The 16,003-nt window shown below is 45.8% G+C and overlaps 1 protein-coding gene across 1 annotated transcript; it reads left to right on the top strand.

The window, feature by feature from the left end:
* The first annotated feature begins 352 nt into the window (after positions 1-352).
* TRIM72 (tripartite motif containing 72) lies at positions 353-11,724 on the top strand. Its single transcript, XM_083407221.1, has 7 exons — positions 353-574; positions 3,800-4,213; positions 5,348-5,443; positions 6,817-7,047; positions 8,190-8,212; positions 9,615-9,733; positions 10,580-11,724. The coding sequence occupies exons 2-7, from the start codon at positions 3,821-3,823 to the stop codon at positions 11,149-11,151; spliced, it is 1,434 nt and encodes a 477-aa protein (XP_083263347.1). The 5' UTR covers positions 353-574; positions 3,800-3,820; the 3' UTR covers positions 11,152-11,724.
* Positions 11,725-16,003: the final 4,279 nt, after the last annotated feature.

Raw genomic sequence — 16,003 nt, 5'->3', positions numbered from 1 at the left:
TTTTGGAGGAGGAAAACAAGAAAAAAAATATTCTGAATCTCAGAAGCCAGAACAGCAAGAGGGATCGCTGCGCAGGGATAGCAGCAATCCCTCTTGCTGTTCTGGCTTCTGGGATAGCTGCGCAGCCTGCATTCACTCCATAAGACGCACACACATTCCCCCTTACTTTTTAGGAGGGAAAAAGTGAGTCTTATAGGGCCAAAAATACGGTATGTATTTTATGCAACAATGTCAGGCATTCGCCTCTAGGAGGCGCCCTTGAATCTGCAGAGAAGGCTGCATCAAGAAATGAATATTATTGGGCCAAGTCATTTGAGTGGCATCTTTGGTGAGGGGGAGGAATCCTCCCACGCACCAGCCGCCTTTTCCTCCAGGGCACCCCCCACACCCCAGCCTTCCCAGAAGTACGGTGCCCTGTAGAGCTATATATAGTTAGAACCGGGGCGGGGACAAGGGTCATTCACTTGGCTTCTGTGCCCGTCCGGGGATGGTTGGTGTCTCCTTGCTGCCTTTCTGATCTCTGGCTGTTCCCTCTCTGGACGCTGCTGCCTCTCTTCAACGCTTGTCTGTCCTAGTAAGATCTTCCTTTCTTTTTCTTTCTTTCTCTTCTGATTCTTACTTCATGCCTTTAACCATGTTCCAGATACATCCCCAAAAGCTAGAGGATTGGGCTGGCGTTTTATTTAAGGGTTGGTTAAACAGAAAATTTTAAATTTAAAAAAATACCTGGTGGGTATTGCAGGTTCTTCAAATGTGGGAGGGAGTGACGGAGGGGAGAAAAGTCCAAATGCTGCCCAGTTGAGTGCAGCAGGATAAGACGAAAGTCTTGGGCAGCACAGCCCCTGTTCTTTGCAGCCAGCAAGCACCTATCTGGCATTTGCGCCCATTTTTGAATTTATTGCTGGGCCTCCACTGCAAGCATAAATTAAAGGTGAGGTGGATGCTGCAGGTTGTTCTGTAAAAGGTGATTAGATGAGCCAGGTGGTCCTGGGCAGAAAGGCATGATATGGAGAGTTACAATATAATCAGTGGCGTAGCGTGGGGGGTGCAGGGGGGCCCGGCCGCACCGGGCGCCACATCGGGGGGGGGGGGCGCTTGCACTCGCAGCTCTCTGCCCCTACCTGGCTCACTCACTCTCTCTCACTGCAGTGCTGGCTGTGCGAATCCGATCCGAGCCAACGGGTCGCCGCCCACTGTGGAGGGGAGGGTGCCAGGCGTGCGGTGCGGTGCGGAGAGAGAGCGAGGGGACTATCTGGGGAAGGGATAGTGCAGCGGGGGGGGGGGGAGCGCAAATTACTTGCCTTGCCCCGGGTGCTGACAACCCACGCTACGCCACTGAATATAATTTTGGAAGGACTCTGAAGCTGGGACGTCTATACCTTAAAGGTGGATCTGATGCTTGATCCTTGGGAAGTCTAGGTAAGGCTTTCAGAGGGCTTCTTGCATCCCTTGAAAGGCTAAGATGACACCCCAAAGGTGCCACTTTCAGGGATGTGATGGAGCAGGTGTTGGCAACATGGTGCCCGTGGGCACAGCGATGCCATTGAATTCTCCCCCTGGTGCCCACAAAGCCTCTGGTCACATAACCCACTCACTGGCCCCTTTGTCATGAGGAGGTGAGGGCAGTTCCTTTTTCCTCCCTCAGAAAGTACACAGAGCTGCAGAAGGAAGAATGTCACTCTTCTCCACTTCCCCTTTCAGACCTCTTTGATTTCAAGGCTTAGGTTAACCCACTGAATCCAACTTTGCCCAAATTCCTTTGAAAAACAAAACACGTATTTTCTCTATTGTCATCTAGAATTAGCTTATCATGAAAGTTCATCAGGATGTTTTTACTAAAATGCATTTCCCCCTCATATAATGCATTTATAGGTGTTATTTTACCTAATATATGCATGTTTATGTACACCTTTCCCTAATAATACACTTTTACCTGTGCACCTGCAATGCAATGCAATGGTTGGAGACCTGCGTTGGAAAAGCAGCATTCAATGCTTAGCTGTGTTCATGCATTGTTTCAGGAAATGTGGGTTAGGCAGCCGCGCATTAAAATGCCAACCCAACTGCATTTCTCCTGCATCCCTCATTGAGAGGCAGTGTGGAGAATTGAGCAGAGATTCAGGAAGCCTTCAATTCATATCCCTGCTTAATGCCCAAGGTCATCAATGGATGACTTTGGCCTAATCAATGTCAATCTCTCAGCCTAACCCACAACGCAGCTTGTTCTGATAAACTTGAGAAGGGGCAAAGAGAGAGAGAGAGAACAGTGTATGCTGCCCATTCTCCTTAGACGAAAGGCAGGATAAAAATGAAAGCCGGTCACAGAGGCAATAAAATTGAAGACTGCAGATGTAAACTACATTGTCTAGATCTGAATTTACAGTGCCATGCAGCCCAGAGCAGTGCAACAACCAGCATCACGAACGCTAAGCCGTTTATCGGGAAATGCAAGAGTATACCACAAGGCAGAGCAGGGCTCCAGTTACCATGCCAGTTTCCCCTTCTGAACTATTTATAGGGCATTTGTCAGCTTGGCCTGTAGATTATCCAGCAGCTGCTTTGCAGGCATCACATTCCTCTCCCGCTTGCAATAGTTCAGCCTGAGTCAGCCCTGAGTAGGACGGGGCCTGGGAGGAAGAGGTGGCGAAAGCAAGGAAATCACGGGTTGCTTGCTCAGAAGAACTGCACTAGTCTTCTGCAATTGAGCAACAAGCCTGGGATTCCCACTTTGAGAAAGGCACCAGCTTTGGGTGCCTTTATCATGCAGGACAGTTGCTAAGAGACTGAGCTGTGAATCAGGGAGAGCCTGGGTTGAAATGGGTTTCTCCCACAAATTCACACACGGCTTCTCAAAGTTGGGTCCCAAGCTGCTGTTGGACTACAACTCCCATCATCCCTCGCTAGCATGTCGGGAATGATGGGAGTTGTAGTCCAACAGCAGCCGAGGACCCAAGCTTGAGAAACATTGACCAAGGTCACATCCACACTATGCATTTAAAGCATTATGATACCACTTTAAGGTGCTCCTCCGAAGGATCCTGGGAGCTATGGTTTGTTAAGGGTGCTGAGAGTTGTTAGGAGGCCCCTATTCCCCTCACAGAGCTACAACTCTCAGAGCGGTTTAACAATCAAATCCCTCTTCCCAGGGAACTCTGAGAAGCCTCTGGGAAGTAGAGGTCTCATAGGTCTCATACTCTGGTTGAGGAAGATGCACTGCTGTCTTCTCTGAACGATCCTTTATGATTTCCTCGCCACTATAATCTCCTCAGTCTCTCTGGCCTGTCACCAACTCTCACCAGAATCTCCTCTGCCTCTCCCTCAGTCTCCAACTCCCCTCAGAATCTCTACGGAAGCTTCTCCAGCCTAAAAGAGCTGTGATGTTACAGTAACAATTCTAAACGGGTCAGTGCGGTACAGTGGTTAGAGCATTGGAATAGGACCTGGGAAAGACCAAGGTTCAAATTCCGCACTCTTGCCATGAAGCTCACAGGGTGACCTTGGGCCAGAGAGTCACTGCGTCTCAGCCTAAACTAGTACTTCATAAGGTTGTTGTGGGGATTTGATGAGGAAGGAGAGAGCCATATATGCTACCTTGAGCGCAAACCTGAGATATAAATGCAACAAATAAATAATAAATGGTGTTGGTGGTAGTAATAATAGTGTATTTCCAATTTCTGGTGGGTGCCTGCCCCAGTGCAGAGAATAAAGAGGCACTGGCGGTCTGATATGTGTGTGGTTAAGCAAAATAAAAAAAGAATATGGGTTCAAAATCTCAAGTGCAAGCTCTTTTGGCCCCCAGGTTCCTGCTCCTTCTGCCACCATGTCGAAGAAGCCTCTCATTCAGGGCATGCACCAGGACCTCAGCTGCCCCATCTGCCTCAAGCTCTTTCAGTCTCCCGTGACAGCAGAATGCGGCCACACCTTCTGCCAGGATTGCTTGTCCAAGGTGCCCAAGGAAGAAGATGGCAAGAGCACAGGGTGCCCCACCTGCCAGGCCATCACCAAGGTGGAACAGCTGTGCATCAACCAACAGATGGAGCACCTGGTGGAGAGCTTCCGGCAGGTGCCCCGAGACCACTGCGAGGAGCACCTGGACCCCCTGAGTGTGTACTGTGAGCAGGACCGGCAGGTCATCTGTGGGGTGTGCGCTTCCCTGGGCAAACACAAAGGACACAACATCATCACTGCAGCTGAGGCCCACCAGAGGATGAAGGTAGGTATCGGTTGTTGAAGGCCTTCCTGTCTGGCACCAGACTTACCCCGTCTTGTAAATCACTCCAGCGGACAAACCTCATATATTTACCTCAGATGACCGCCCAGTTTAAACTGAGCAATTTATCATGCATACCCTCCAACATTTCTCTGATAAAATAGGGACATCCCATTCCATAATGATAATTCTGCTATTTACACCCGACACATCTTACTGGGATGCCCCAGCCACTCTGGGCAGTTTCCAACATATAAAAAAAACAAAATAAAACACTAAACATAACAAAACCCTTCCCTATACAGGATTGCCTTCAGACCGCTGGGGGGGGGGGTCAGATAACTCCAGACCCTCCAACATTTCTCCAGTGAAAATAGGGACATCCTAAGGAAAAGTGGGACATTCCAGGATGAAATCAGAAACCAGGATGTCTTCTCTGAATCAGGGACGTTCCTGGAAACTAGGGACAATTGGAGAGTCTGTATCATGTGGTAAAACTCTCCTATGGTCTGCAGACGTTGGACTACAACACCCATCATCTTTGTGCATTGGTTAAGCTGTCTGAGGATTATGGGAGTTGTAGACCAACACCTGTAGACCTACGGTTGAAAGCCCCTGAGCTAGCCAACATGGTGCCCTCCAGATGTTGCTAGACTCCAACTCACATCAGGCTCAGCCTGCATGGTCAGGGATGATGGGAGCTGTAGTTCAGCACCATCTGGAGAGCACCATATTGGCTACCCAACTGGACAGAAATTTTCCCCAGCCCTATTGGAGATGCCAGAGATTTGAGCTAGATATGCAAAGCATATTTTTTGTACCTGAACTAAGACCTGTATTTTTGTGTTTTTAATGGGACTTTTACTCCAAATGTGAGGTTTGCATCTCATGCTAGTCCTGCTCAGAGCAGACCCAGTGAAATGAATAAATTGCAACCACACCCATTAACTTCAAAGGGTCTGAGTCAATGTAGCATTGGCTACAACCTGTGTGGTTTACCCACCAGATCTCACGGTGGGAGAAAGAAATCCAGCTAAATAACTATTTGTTTTAAATGATAGATATAGTAGTGACTTCCTCTCTGGATTAGACCCACATGCCTTATTCCCCTTTTTTCTTTTCTTGGCGTAATTTTAGAAGCAGCTTCCTCAGCAACAAGTCCAGTTGCAAGAGGCCCAAGTCCGCAAGGAGAAGACAATTGCCCTCCTGAATCGGCAAATAGCAGAAGTGGAGGTGAGTGACATTATCTGCAAGGACACATTTAATCTACAAACTTGTATCACAGGTCCCCCCCCCACAGGGTTAACTAACATGGCTTCCCCACAAAGAATCTTGAGATTTGTATTTCTGTAGAAGTCCCAATAATTCTTTGTGGCCAGGGCCGGCTGTATCATTGGGCAGAGTGAGGCAAGTGCCTCAGGCAGCAGGTGCTTAGACTGAGATATGTGTACCTCATGGCATGTTCTACAGCCACTAACTCACCTGCTGCCCTCAGGTGCTCTGGAAGGTGTTTTCCCATTGTTGGGGTTGGCGTAATATTCAGCTGACAGACCAGTTATCATCTGTATGTGGAAGGGGTGGCCACCATATTGTCCTTTGCCTCAGGCAGCAAAATGCCTTGTGTCAGCCTTGTCTGCTCCTCACAGACAGGGCCAATCAGAGGAGGAGAGCAGGAGAGCCATTTGACCTGAGCTCCAAACTCAAAGGAGGCCTCAAATTTAGACACTTGCCAATGGGGGGGGGGGCATTTGAAAAGGTTCACAACTTGCTTTTGTGACACACACTTTCAGCTAGAAGCTAGAAAAGTGTTTGTTACATTAAATATATATGTATTCAATTATATTTCACTCTTCCTCAGTGCCTTGTTTTGCTTTTGTGTGTCATTGCTTTTCATTTTTATTATAGCTAAGCGAACAAAACCTGGAAGTGGTCCAGGCTCCCTGGGACTTCTGAGAGGCTCTACTCTCAAAACTACAATTCCCAGTGGTCCCCTGGGAAGTGGGGAATGGCTATGAAGCCACTTTGTAGGGTTGATGTGTGCCCAAAGTATATTTAATCAGAATATTTAGGAAGCCTTGTTTGATAAAATCCTGCCTATTTTTCCTAACTGCTCACTGGCGAAGAAGGGATTGTTCAGTTCTGTGAGGGCCAGTTATCACTCAATTCCCAGCCTGAAAATTATGTTTCCTCATGTGGAGAGAAAGCCCTGAAGAAAAAATATTGGGAACTGTAGTTACCCTTCACAGAGCTACAATTCCCATCACCCATAACAAACTACAGTTTCCAGAATTCTTGAGGGCAAATGTGCTTTAAGGCATATACACACCTTTAAATATCTTTATTAATTAAGTCATTTAAGTCTCCACAGCTCATTTTCCTCCTGAGTAAACTACCACCTCAACAGCTAACCTAAACACCACAGGATTTGCGAGGGAGGCTGAGTGGGGTTTCATTTCATGCTAAAGAGGATGCTGGGAAAGAATGGACACAAAGCTGAGTGAGAACCCAAGATAAAACGAAGGCTGCTATTTGGCGGGAAGAAAATGCCAAAGACTAGGGCACGAAGTGCAGAAGTGATCCCAGGAGCCCTCTTTCTCCTTTCCCAGGAGACGGTGTCGCGCTTCAAGCATCAAGTGTCCGAACAGCTGGGGGTGATGCGAGCCTTCCTGGGGGCGCTGGAGGCCTCTCTGGGCCGGGAGGCAGAGCGGGTGCAGCACCAGGCCACAGACGCCTTGCAAAACGAGAGCAAGACCATGAACCGCTACCTGGACCAGCTCAGGCAGATGGAGGTCGTCCTGAGAGAGGTGCAAGACGAACCACAGACGGAGTTTCTCAGGGTGAGGCTCTTCAGGGCCACAAAGGTCCTCATCCCTGTCTTTTTCTTTTCTTTTCTTTTCTTTTTGTCATAGTGCTAATGAGTCACTACATATATGCAATTCCTACACTGCTTATGCAATTGGCCGTTCTTTTCCTTGTCCGCTTTTGTTTTTTTATATAATTTTGTTATTAATTTTTTTTTGGAAAAACATTTTTTATACATATAAAACATAATATTTTCAGTCAACAAAATACAGAGTTCTTTCGAACTCTTAGACCCCTCTCTATCCCTCCATGGGTTCCATCTTTAATATTATGTTTACTGCATCTTTTATCCTTATCTAGCTATTATATATTTGATCCAATACTACAGATCATCAAGACTGTACTTTGTAGCATTTGCAGAATCCTCCCTTATGCTCCCCAGTTTTATATCACCTCCAGTTTAGAGGAACGAAACCTCTCCCCATTTCAGCCTAAGACTACAATTTAAAATCTTGGAATAGCAACGAAGCAGCACCTCATTCTGCCACTTCCCACAAGTCATCCAGAGTTTCCATCTGAAATCCTAATCGGTATCATGTTTAGAAAAGGAAACTTGAAACATTGGGGCTTGTGGGGAAGGCATACATAATTGGGTTACATAATTCATAGTTCCAAAACACCGAACTCTCCACCCCCATCCTAGAACCCCCAGGTACCAATTTTATCTTTCCCCCCTGTGACTTCTCCCTGAAATACACCCATCCTCACATGGTCAAGAATTTTAAAGTTTTATTTTATATGGTGTATAAAAAGTGTATTACATAAACAAATGAAATTAAAACACTGCTGATTTTTCATTGTACTTTTATTGCTGCTTTCTCTTTTCTTTTCTTTTCTTTTCTTTTCTTTTCTTATATTTCCTTAATACAATAGTGAACAACGTAAGAAATGAAGCAGCAATAGAAAAATACACTTAAAAACCATACAGTGCCTAGCACAGCACATTGCGATTGCTACAGAAGGCAGAAAAATCATTTAATGCTCTGCCAAGACTTTTCAAGCAATTTTCAAGTGGTCCATGGGGGAAAGAAATTTGAGACCTACTGGCATAGGGCATAGCAGCTACTTCTTATTATTCTAATCTAAGCTCTTTCTTTTCCCTGTCTTTTCTCTGCAGAAATACTGTATGGTGGCCAGCAGGTGAGCAGCTGTCCCTTTCTAAACCCTGAGCTCTGCCTAAGCTTGACCTGCCCCTGTCCTGCCCTCACCCACCTCCTCATGAGCAGAACAAGACCTTCACTCCGCGTCTATAACATTCCTCCAGACCTCCTGGGACCCTCTGTTCCTATGTTAGGATCAAACCATTCAGAAATATGCCGTCCATGAAATGCCAATGACTGCTCTTGTGCAGATAAGACACAGTGTTCATTAAGTGGCTTATAAATCTTTGCTAATAAATGGTAGATAAATAAAAGGCAGGGAACAGAGAGACAACCAAGCTTTGTATTAAGTCAGTCACCTTTCACCATACCGCTCTTTACAACAGCAAGAAAAACTCACCTTTTTTCTTCTAGAAAAAGAGGTGCCAGAACTCACCATGAAAACGTCCCTTGTTCTCTGAGAATGGCAATGGTGCCCACCTGAGAGGTGCTACATCTTGATGTAAGCACATTCAGGTGCTTTCCAATAATCTGAACACCATTCTAGTTCAATTTGATCCTCAATATGACAGGTTTTCTTTTGCATAACACTTGTTTTACTTGAATACTATGTTGAAACCTGCATTATAATGGAATGCAGTGTGGAATGTGCTTTTTCAGGATGCCAGCCAATCCCCCAGCTCTGCTACCTTCAAAAATGTTTCATTCTCCTTACCCTCACTTTAAAACACACACACACACACACACACACACACACACACGAGAGAGAGAGAGAGAGAGAGAGAGAGAGGCTGACTGCCAGCATTCTGTGCCCAGTGAGAATGCTCAGACCTCATTTGGTTGTTTGCGAGGCTTTCCTCTCTTGGCTATTTCTTTACTTATATTTTTTGTACTTCTGCAAACCTTTGTCTGTCCTTGTCTGCATGGGTGGGGCTGTTTTGTCTACATAAGGACCAGCATTTTGGGACGCTCTTTCCACTGCTGAAAATCTTCAGAACTTGTTGAACTGTGCAGAGCAGAGCAGGGTTCCCAAACTGTGGTCCATGGACCATCAATGGTCCGCAAGCTTCATTCAGGTGGTCCTCAATGTGTGTGTGAAGTACACTTACAATTTGAATTCTATGGAATTCAAATGGCAATACAATACAAGAAATAAAATAAGCAATTAAGATACAATTAAAAACCATACAGCACTGAGCACAGCACATTACAGTTGCTCCAGCAGGCAGATAAACAACTTAGTCATCTGCCAAGACTCTCAGCAAGTTTCAAGTGGTCCATGGCGGGGAGGGATTTGGGAACCACTGGTGCAGAGCTTTAAAATAGCAGTGTGAAAGTTTAGAGGAGGAACGATGCCCTTGAATTTCTGGAGGTGGGGGAGTGGCAGTTTGGGTTTCTATTCCCCCCACCCCCCAATGCACACCTTCTTTCCCTTTCTGTAGATTGCAGAAGATTCTTGGAGAGTCCCCTCCAATTGCTCGCATGGACATCCAACTCCCCATCATTTCAGATGAGTTCAAGTTCCAAGTCTGGAGGAAGATGTTCCGTGCACTCATGCCAGGTAGAGATCCAAGGAGGGAGGAGCTATTGGACAAGGCTATGTGTACTTTTCTGAACAAGGTTTTTTTAAAATTGCATCCACACCTGGGGAAGCTGATACCTGCAGCTCAGATAAATTATGCAAATGCAGTAAATCTGCATATATTCATTGGTTTCTACATTAACCAATCAGTGAAAGGAGAAAGGGACTCAGCAGGATACTGCAGCTTTACCCTTGAAGCACCAGAAATCTTAGGAGTGAATCAAGAGTGCCATGACTGGACGTCCTTTGACTTTTTAATACTAAAAGCAGCTAAGGGATGCTGAGGTTCTGCATACAGCAGTGGTGTCTCATTCCCTGCTGTTTCCCTGTCCTACATTGCCTCCCCTCCTAGATGCTACTAGAAGGGGGAACAGGTATTTATTGTGCTCATCTCCACCCCACCCCCCACTCCATCAAACTGCACTAATAGCAATTTTGAGAGGGGTGACCTTGATCAGGAAAACTATGCAAAGGAAATGACATATCTTGCAGCATCTGTAAGACCAGTCAAATTCCCCTCACAACCGAAAAACCAACATCCCTTTGTGGTGCATTGTGTAACTTAGCACATTAAAATGAGCAATATGATTCCAAGTATTTTTGTTCCAAAAATAAAGCATAGAAATCCCATCTGTGGATTTACTCCTTGCCTTAAGAAAAGTAAATGAAGGGAAGAGTCATGGCTCAGTGGCAGCACATCTGCTTGGCATGTAGAAGGTCCAGGTTCAACCTCTGGTAGCATCTCCCCAGAGAGCACCTGCTAGTCAGCTTCGGATGTCCATAGTCGCACTTGTCCCCTGACCTCACCTTCTTCCTCCTCCCCAGCCTTGGAGAACCTCACCTTTGACCCAGACACGGCCCAAGCTAACCTGGTGGTGCACGAGAATGGCAAGCGAGTGGAGTGTGTGGAGCACAAGCAAGCCGTGAGCACCGATGACCCGCAGCGCTTCGATAAGTCCAACTGCCTGGTGTCGCACCAGAGCTTCTCACAAGGCGAGCATTACTGGGAGGTGATTGTGAGCGACAAGCCCCGCTGGTCTCTAGGCCTCATCTCGGCCGAGGCAGGGCGCAAGGGCCGGCTCCATGCCACCCCCTCCAATGGCTTTTGGCTGGTGGGCTGCAAGGAAGGCAAGACATACGAGGCCCACGTGGAACACAAGGACCCACAGTCGCTGAAGCTGGAGGGGAAGCCAAGCCGTATCGGCATCTACCTGAGCTTTGATGACGGCATCCTTGCCTTCTACGACGCCAGTGACGAAGACAACCTGGTTCCCATCTTTGCCTTCCACGAGCGCTTCACAGGCACCGTCTACCCCTTCTTTGATGTCTGCTGGCACGATAAGGGCAAGAACTGCCAACCCTTGGTCATCTACACTCCAGAACCAGAAGGGCCGTAGTCAACCCTGGGAAGAAGTTATCGGCACCACCAAACCTAGTCAGCTCTTACTTTATAGACACACCAATCCATGGCCTCTCTTTAAATGTCCCCAAAGTGTGTGAGCCACATCCCTAGCCCATTCTAAAAGACACCCATATTGCCTCCGGGTATAAGCTTGCTGTAACGGAAGTGTCATAACTTCAGCATAAACACGGGATCTGGCACCAAGTCTGGAATCCTAGCCGCCTCATTGGTTTCCAAATGCAACTTCTCTGCCCTTGTAGTTCACCAAGTAAAATGGGGGGAAATGTGGGCAGTGTCTGCACACTCAGAAATGAGTGAGAGCCTGGGCATGCCTCCCAGTGGCTGGGGGATGGGGTACTGGTGACCCTAGAGAGCTCTATACCCTAGTCCAATGCCTGCTGTGCCCCTTCCTCTCTCCCAACACCAGCCATCTTAAGTCAAGCAACTTGTCCTCTGTTCCATCCACCCATTTATATCTGCCATCACAATACAGAAGAGTCCCTTCTTTTCTTTTTTCTTTTTGAAAGCCTGAGTCTTGGAGACACAATAAATTGGTGTAAAGAAACAAGGAGGTCTGTGCCAATTTACCTTACATGCTTCTTTTTCTACTCAATGTCATTTTTAATGGTCTCAAGATTGGACCTTGATTGATACACTCAAGAACATAAGAGGAGCTCTGCTGGATCAAGCCGAGGCATTCAGAAACACACAGCCTTCCACAGTAGAGATAGCATACAGTAATCAGGGCTAGTAGCCATGATTAGCCTTCTCTTCAAATCCTCCTCTAAAGCCATCCAAGAGTATATCTTGTAGGAGCAAGTTCTGTAATTTCACTACATGCTGTGTTAAGACACACTTCAATTTGCCTGTCGTGAATCTTCCAAACATTCTTTATTGGACGTCCACAAGTTCTAGTGTTATGAGAGAGGAAGAAGAGCTTTTCTCTATCCATTTCCTCCATTATTTTATACACTTCTACCAGGTCAGGTCCTCTCTTACTAACTAAGGTGTTTTGAGAGAAGAATTGCTTTGCATTTCTATCAGCATGCACACAAACACACCTGATTTAAACACATTCCTTTTATCCCACTGTCACCTCTGCTCATCAAAGCTTCAAAGATTCCAAGAATGCTGCAAAAAAACCAGCTTACTGAACATGAACATGGGTGACAGCCTTCAAGTGTCTTTAAAAACAGCTATCTTGTCTTCGGAAGGTGAAGAAAGGGGCATTTTCTTTCTAAAAGAGAGGAACTCCTCAGACAATGAGGAGTTCATGATCTGTCTACTTGTTTCAAAACAACTATACTTTCTGTTCCTAATATGTACAAACAGGAACTCCAAAAGGTTTGCAGAATGAAGTCACCCACAATACCCTTTCTCTCTCTACTCAGCAGATACGCATTGCAAAATGATGTTGTTCTGTATACCCCTTTAACTGCTATGGCTTCCCACAAAGTTTCCTGGGAGTCGTAGTTTGAATAATGAGCATGCAGTTTAAAATCCCTAGCAATTTCAATTTCAATGGGAGGGTGAAGTGGTTTCCTCACGGTGGCTGACCAGATATTTATGGGAATCCCACAAGTGGGACTTGAGCACAAGAGCAACTCTCCCCACTTGGGAGCCCCAGAAACAGGTGTTCAAAGGCACACTGCCTTCAACAGTGGAGGGAGATCATAGCCATCGTGCTCAGTAGCCACTGACTAGTAGGAACTTATTTCCAAATAGACATACATGGGATTACAAATTGCTCAGAATTGGAGTCCTGAGCCTCATGAATACTCACCAGCATTTCTGTGCAAATTTCTCTGAAGATGCAGATTTTTGCAAAGCATTTCCCCCTAATAAACATGTATTTCTGCAAGTTCTTTTCTCCGCTATATGCATTAATATGCACATTTTACCCAGGTTATATGCATTTTTGTGCACATTGCGTGACGAGAACTGAACTGCAAACTTCAGAGAAACACAAATTTCAAAAGATGGCTGTGTTTTCATTTATTGCTTTGGAAATTAGGTGATTTCACCTTTAAGTGTCAACTGAATCAATTTTCTTCCACCACCCCACCCCTAATTTACATACATGTAAATTTCACATGCTGCATTTCACACACCAGTTGATACACAGTGACTGGGTAAGGTCCAATTTGGACAGCAAATGACCAGCTCATCTCCCATAATGGCCCACAGCCACGCTACTTTGACCCCAACTTTTGCTTGGGAAAATTGCAGGCAAATATCCCCAAATGACTAGGAAACTGCTGGAGAGTCATCTGGAGTGTTCTGAATGAAGAATGATGGTAAGAGTTGTTCAACAGTGGGAGGAACTCCCTCAGAAGATGGTGGGCTCACCTTCACTGGAGGTTTTTAAACAGAGATTGGATGGCCACCTATCAGGAATTCTTACCTGTGATTCCCGCATTGCAGGGGGTTGGACTAGAAAACCTTGGGGTTTCCTTCCAACTTTCCAATTCTGTGATTCTAAGAAAGGCATCGGTTTGTGATCATGACTGGAGGTTGGATGTTGCAAGATGTGTTTTGAGATGTAACTATCCTATAGTACCTTTGAATTATTTACTTACACACTGAGAGCCAGTGTGGTGTAGTGGTTAAGAGCGGTAGTCTCGTAATCTGGGGAACCGGGTTCGCGTCTCCACTCCTCCACATGCAGCTGCTGGGTGACCTTGGGCCAGTCACACTTCCTTGAAGTCTCTCAGCCCCACTCACCTCACAGAGTGTTTGTTGTGGGGGAGGAAGGGAAAGGAGAATGTTAGCCGCTTTGAGACTCCTGAAGGGGAGTGAAAGGCGGGATATCAAATCCAAACTCTTCTTAAGGAGTTTGGATGGCCATCTGTCATGGATGCCTTATTTGAGATTCCTGCATTGCAGGGGAGTTGGACTAGATGACCTCAGGGTCCATTCCAACTCTTATGATTCTATGATTCCATGAATTGTAGCTCTGTGAAGGATTAAACCACAGTTCCCAAGATTCCTGGAGAGGGGCTTTAAATGTTGTGTATGCAGCAGCCATAATACCAAATCCATTAGAAGATTCAATATTCATTCATTCATTCATTCATTCATACCCCCCACCATCTGGCTGGGTTTCCCCAGCCACTCTGGGCAGCTTCCAACCGAATATTAAAAACAATACAGCATCAAACATTAAAAACTTCCCTAAACAGTTGTCTTTTAAAAGTAAAATAGTTGCTTATTGCCTTGACATCTGCTGAGAGGGTGTTCCACAGGGCAGGTGCCACTACCGAGAAGGCCCTCTGCCTGGTTCCCTGTAACCTCACTTCTCACAGCGAGGGAACCGCCAGAAGGCCCTCAGAGCCTCAGTGGGGCTGGATGATGGTAGTGGAGACGCTCCTTCAGGTATAAGCATTTAATCAATATAACACTCTTAAGCTGCTATAATCCACCTACTGATTATATCACTCCTGCTGTGGACATCAGCGCAAGGTAAGATGCTGCAGATGAAACGCCTGCTGCAGCTCACCAGAGAGCCAGACCAGCACCAAGAGAGCCCGGATGTAAAGCTTGCTCAGCACAGGAAAAGGGGAAGTGGTTGAGGTGTAATAATTTATCTTCCTGATCTGCCTCCTTGCAACACTCTAGATCTTACTCCCTCTTTGAGACCATCTCCTGCAACGGAGCAAGAAGTTGCAAAACAGAAAGGCAGAGTCTGTGGTCCCCCCCCCCCCCCATTAGGCGTCAGGACATCTCTCAAAATATTTCATCTTGAATCAAAAGTCAGAAGGATTGAATTAGTTGAGCCCATGTTATTCACATCCTCACCATACTGTATTGGCCCGAAGATAAGCCTCACCCGAATATAAGCCGCACCTTTAAAATTCAACGGGAGGAAAGAAAAAAAGACAATATCCAAATATAAGCTGCTCCCTTAAAGTTCTGCAGGCACTCACACCCCTAAATGGCAAATGTAGAAGAAAATCTTATGCGTACTAGAGAGGACCCACAAATGAGTTAAACACCTGTTCGTAGCACCATAAATGCAAATTAAATGCAATTAAAAAATCAATACTGCACTGTAAAGTGATGAATGACATTAGAATTAACTGCACAACAGTCTCAAGCTTGCAAATCGGCAATAAAATGTTTTTATGTTCTGTTTCTTAAAAGCCAATTTTTGTAAGGTCACAAATTTAAGCCGCATTTTAACTTTTCATGGTCAGAATTTGGGGGGAAAGTGTGGCTTATATTCAAGCCAATACACTACATTTAAGCACATTTGAAGAACATTTAAATCATATGGGTTCCCTCAAAGAATCCAAGGGTGCTGTGGTTTACCCCCTACAGAGCTACAATTCCCAGCACCTTTAATACTTCCCAGGATTATTATTATTATTCACCACCCGCATATGTCCCAAGGCAATATATTTTGCACATCACCTTGGGATATATGTGGAAACTGACTTATTATTGTTACTATTATTACTATTACTGTTTAATCACCTTCCACATATATCCCAAGGTGATGTACGAGATATTATAAAACAGTTCAAGGTGGGGGACAGTTACAGAGCACATACAAAAAATAAAAAATAACAAAAATTCAGTGGACTTTCAACAGAGTGCTGCTCCTCCAGACCTTGGGGTCTCAAATCTCAGTGATGCCCTGTGCAACGCTCAAAATTTGCCCCCTGCCTCTTGCCTTCCACTCTACCTCATAGTTGTGGTGCCTCCTGTGGCACCCCCATGTCTCCTCACTCCCTTAAATCTGCCTCTGTCCTCAGGACCCTGGTATGGTTGCTAGCCATGTAGTGACAGTATCACCTAGTTTGAGCCTTGCTGCAAGTTTGCAGGCAGGAAGTGTCTCATACCTC

Source organism: Podarcis tiliguerta, assembly GCF_965153285.1.
Source record: "Podarcis tiliguerta genome assembly, chromosome: 13".
NCBI classification, from domain to species: domain Eukaryota; kingdom Metazoa; phylum Chordata; class Lepidosauria; order Squamata; family Lacertidae; genus Podarcis; species Podarcis tiliguerta.
The sequence above is the reverse complement of the archived record's forward strand: the minus strand, read 5'-3'. Positions and strand labels throughout refer to the sequence as shown.

Coding starts and splice junctions, on each gene's coding strand:
- TRIM72 (XM_083407221.1), top strand. CDS start 3,821: ATGTCGAAGAAGCCTCTCATTCAGGGCATGCACCAGGACCTCAGCTGC. Junction 5,444..6,816: donor GGCAAATAGCAGAAGTGGAG/GTGAGTGACATT, acceptor CTCCTTTCCCAG/GAGACGGTGTCGCGCTTCAA. Junction 9,734..10,579: donor GTTCCGTGCACTCATGCCAG/GTAGAGATCCAA, acceptor CCTCCTCCCCAG/CCTTGGAGAACCTCACCTTT.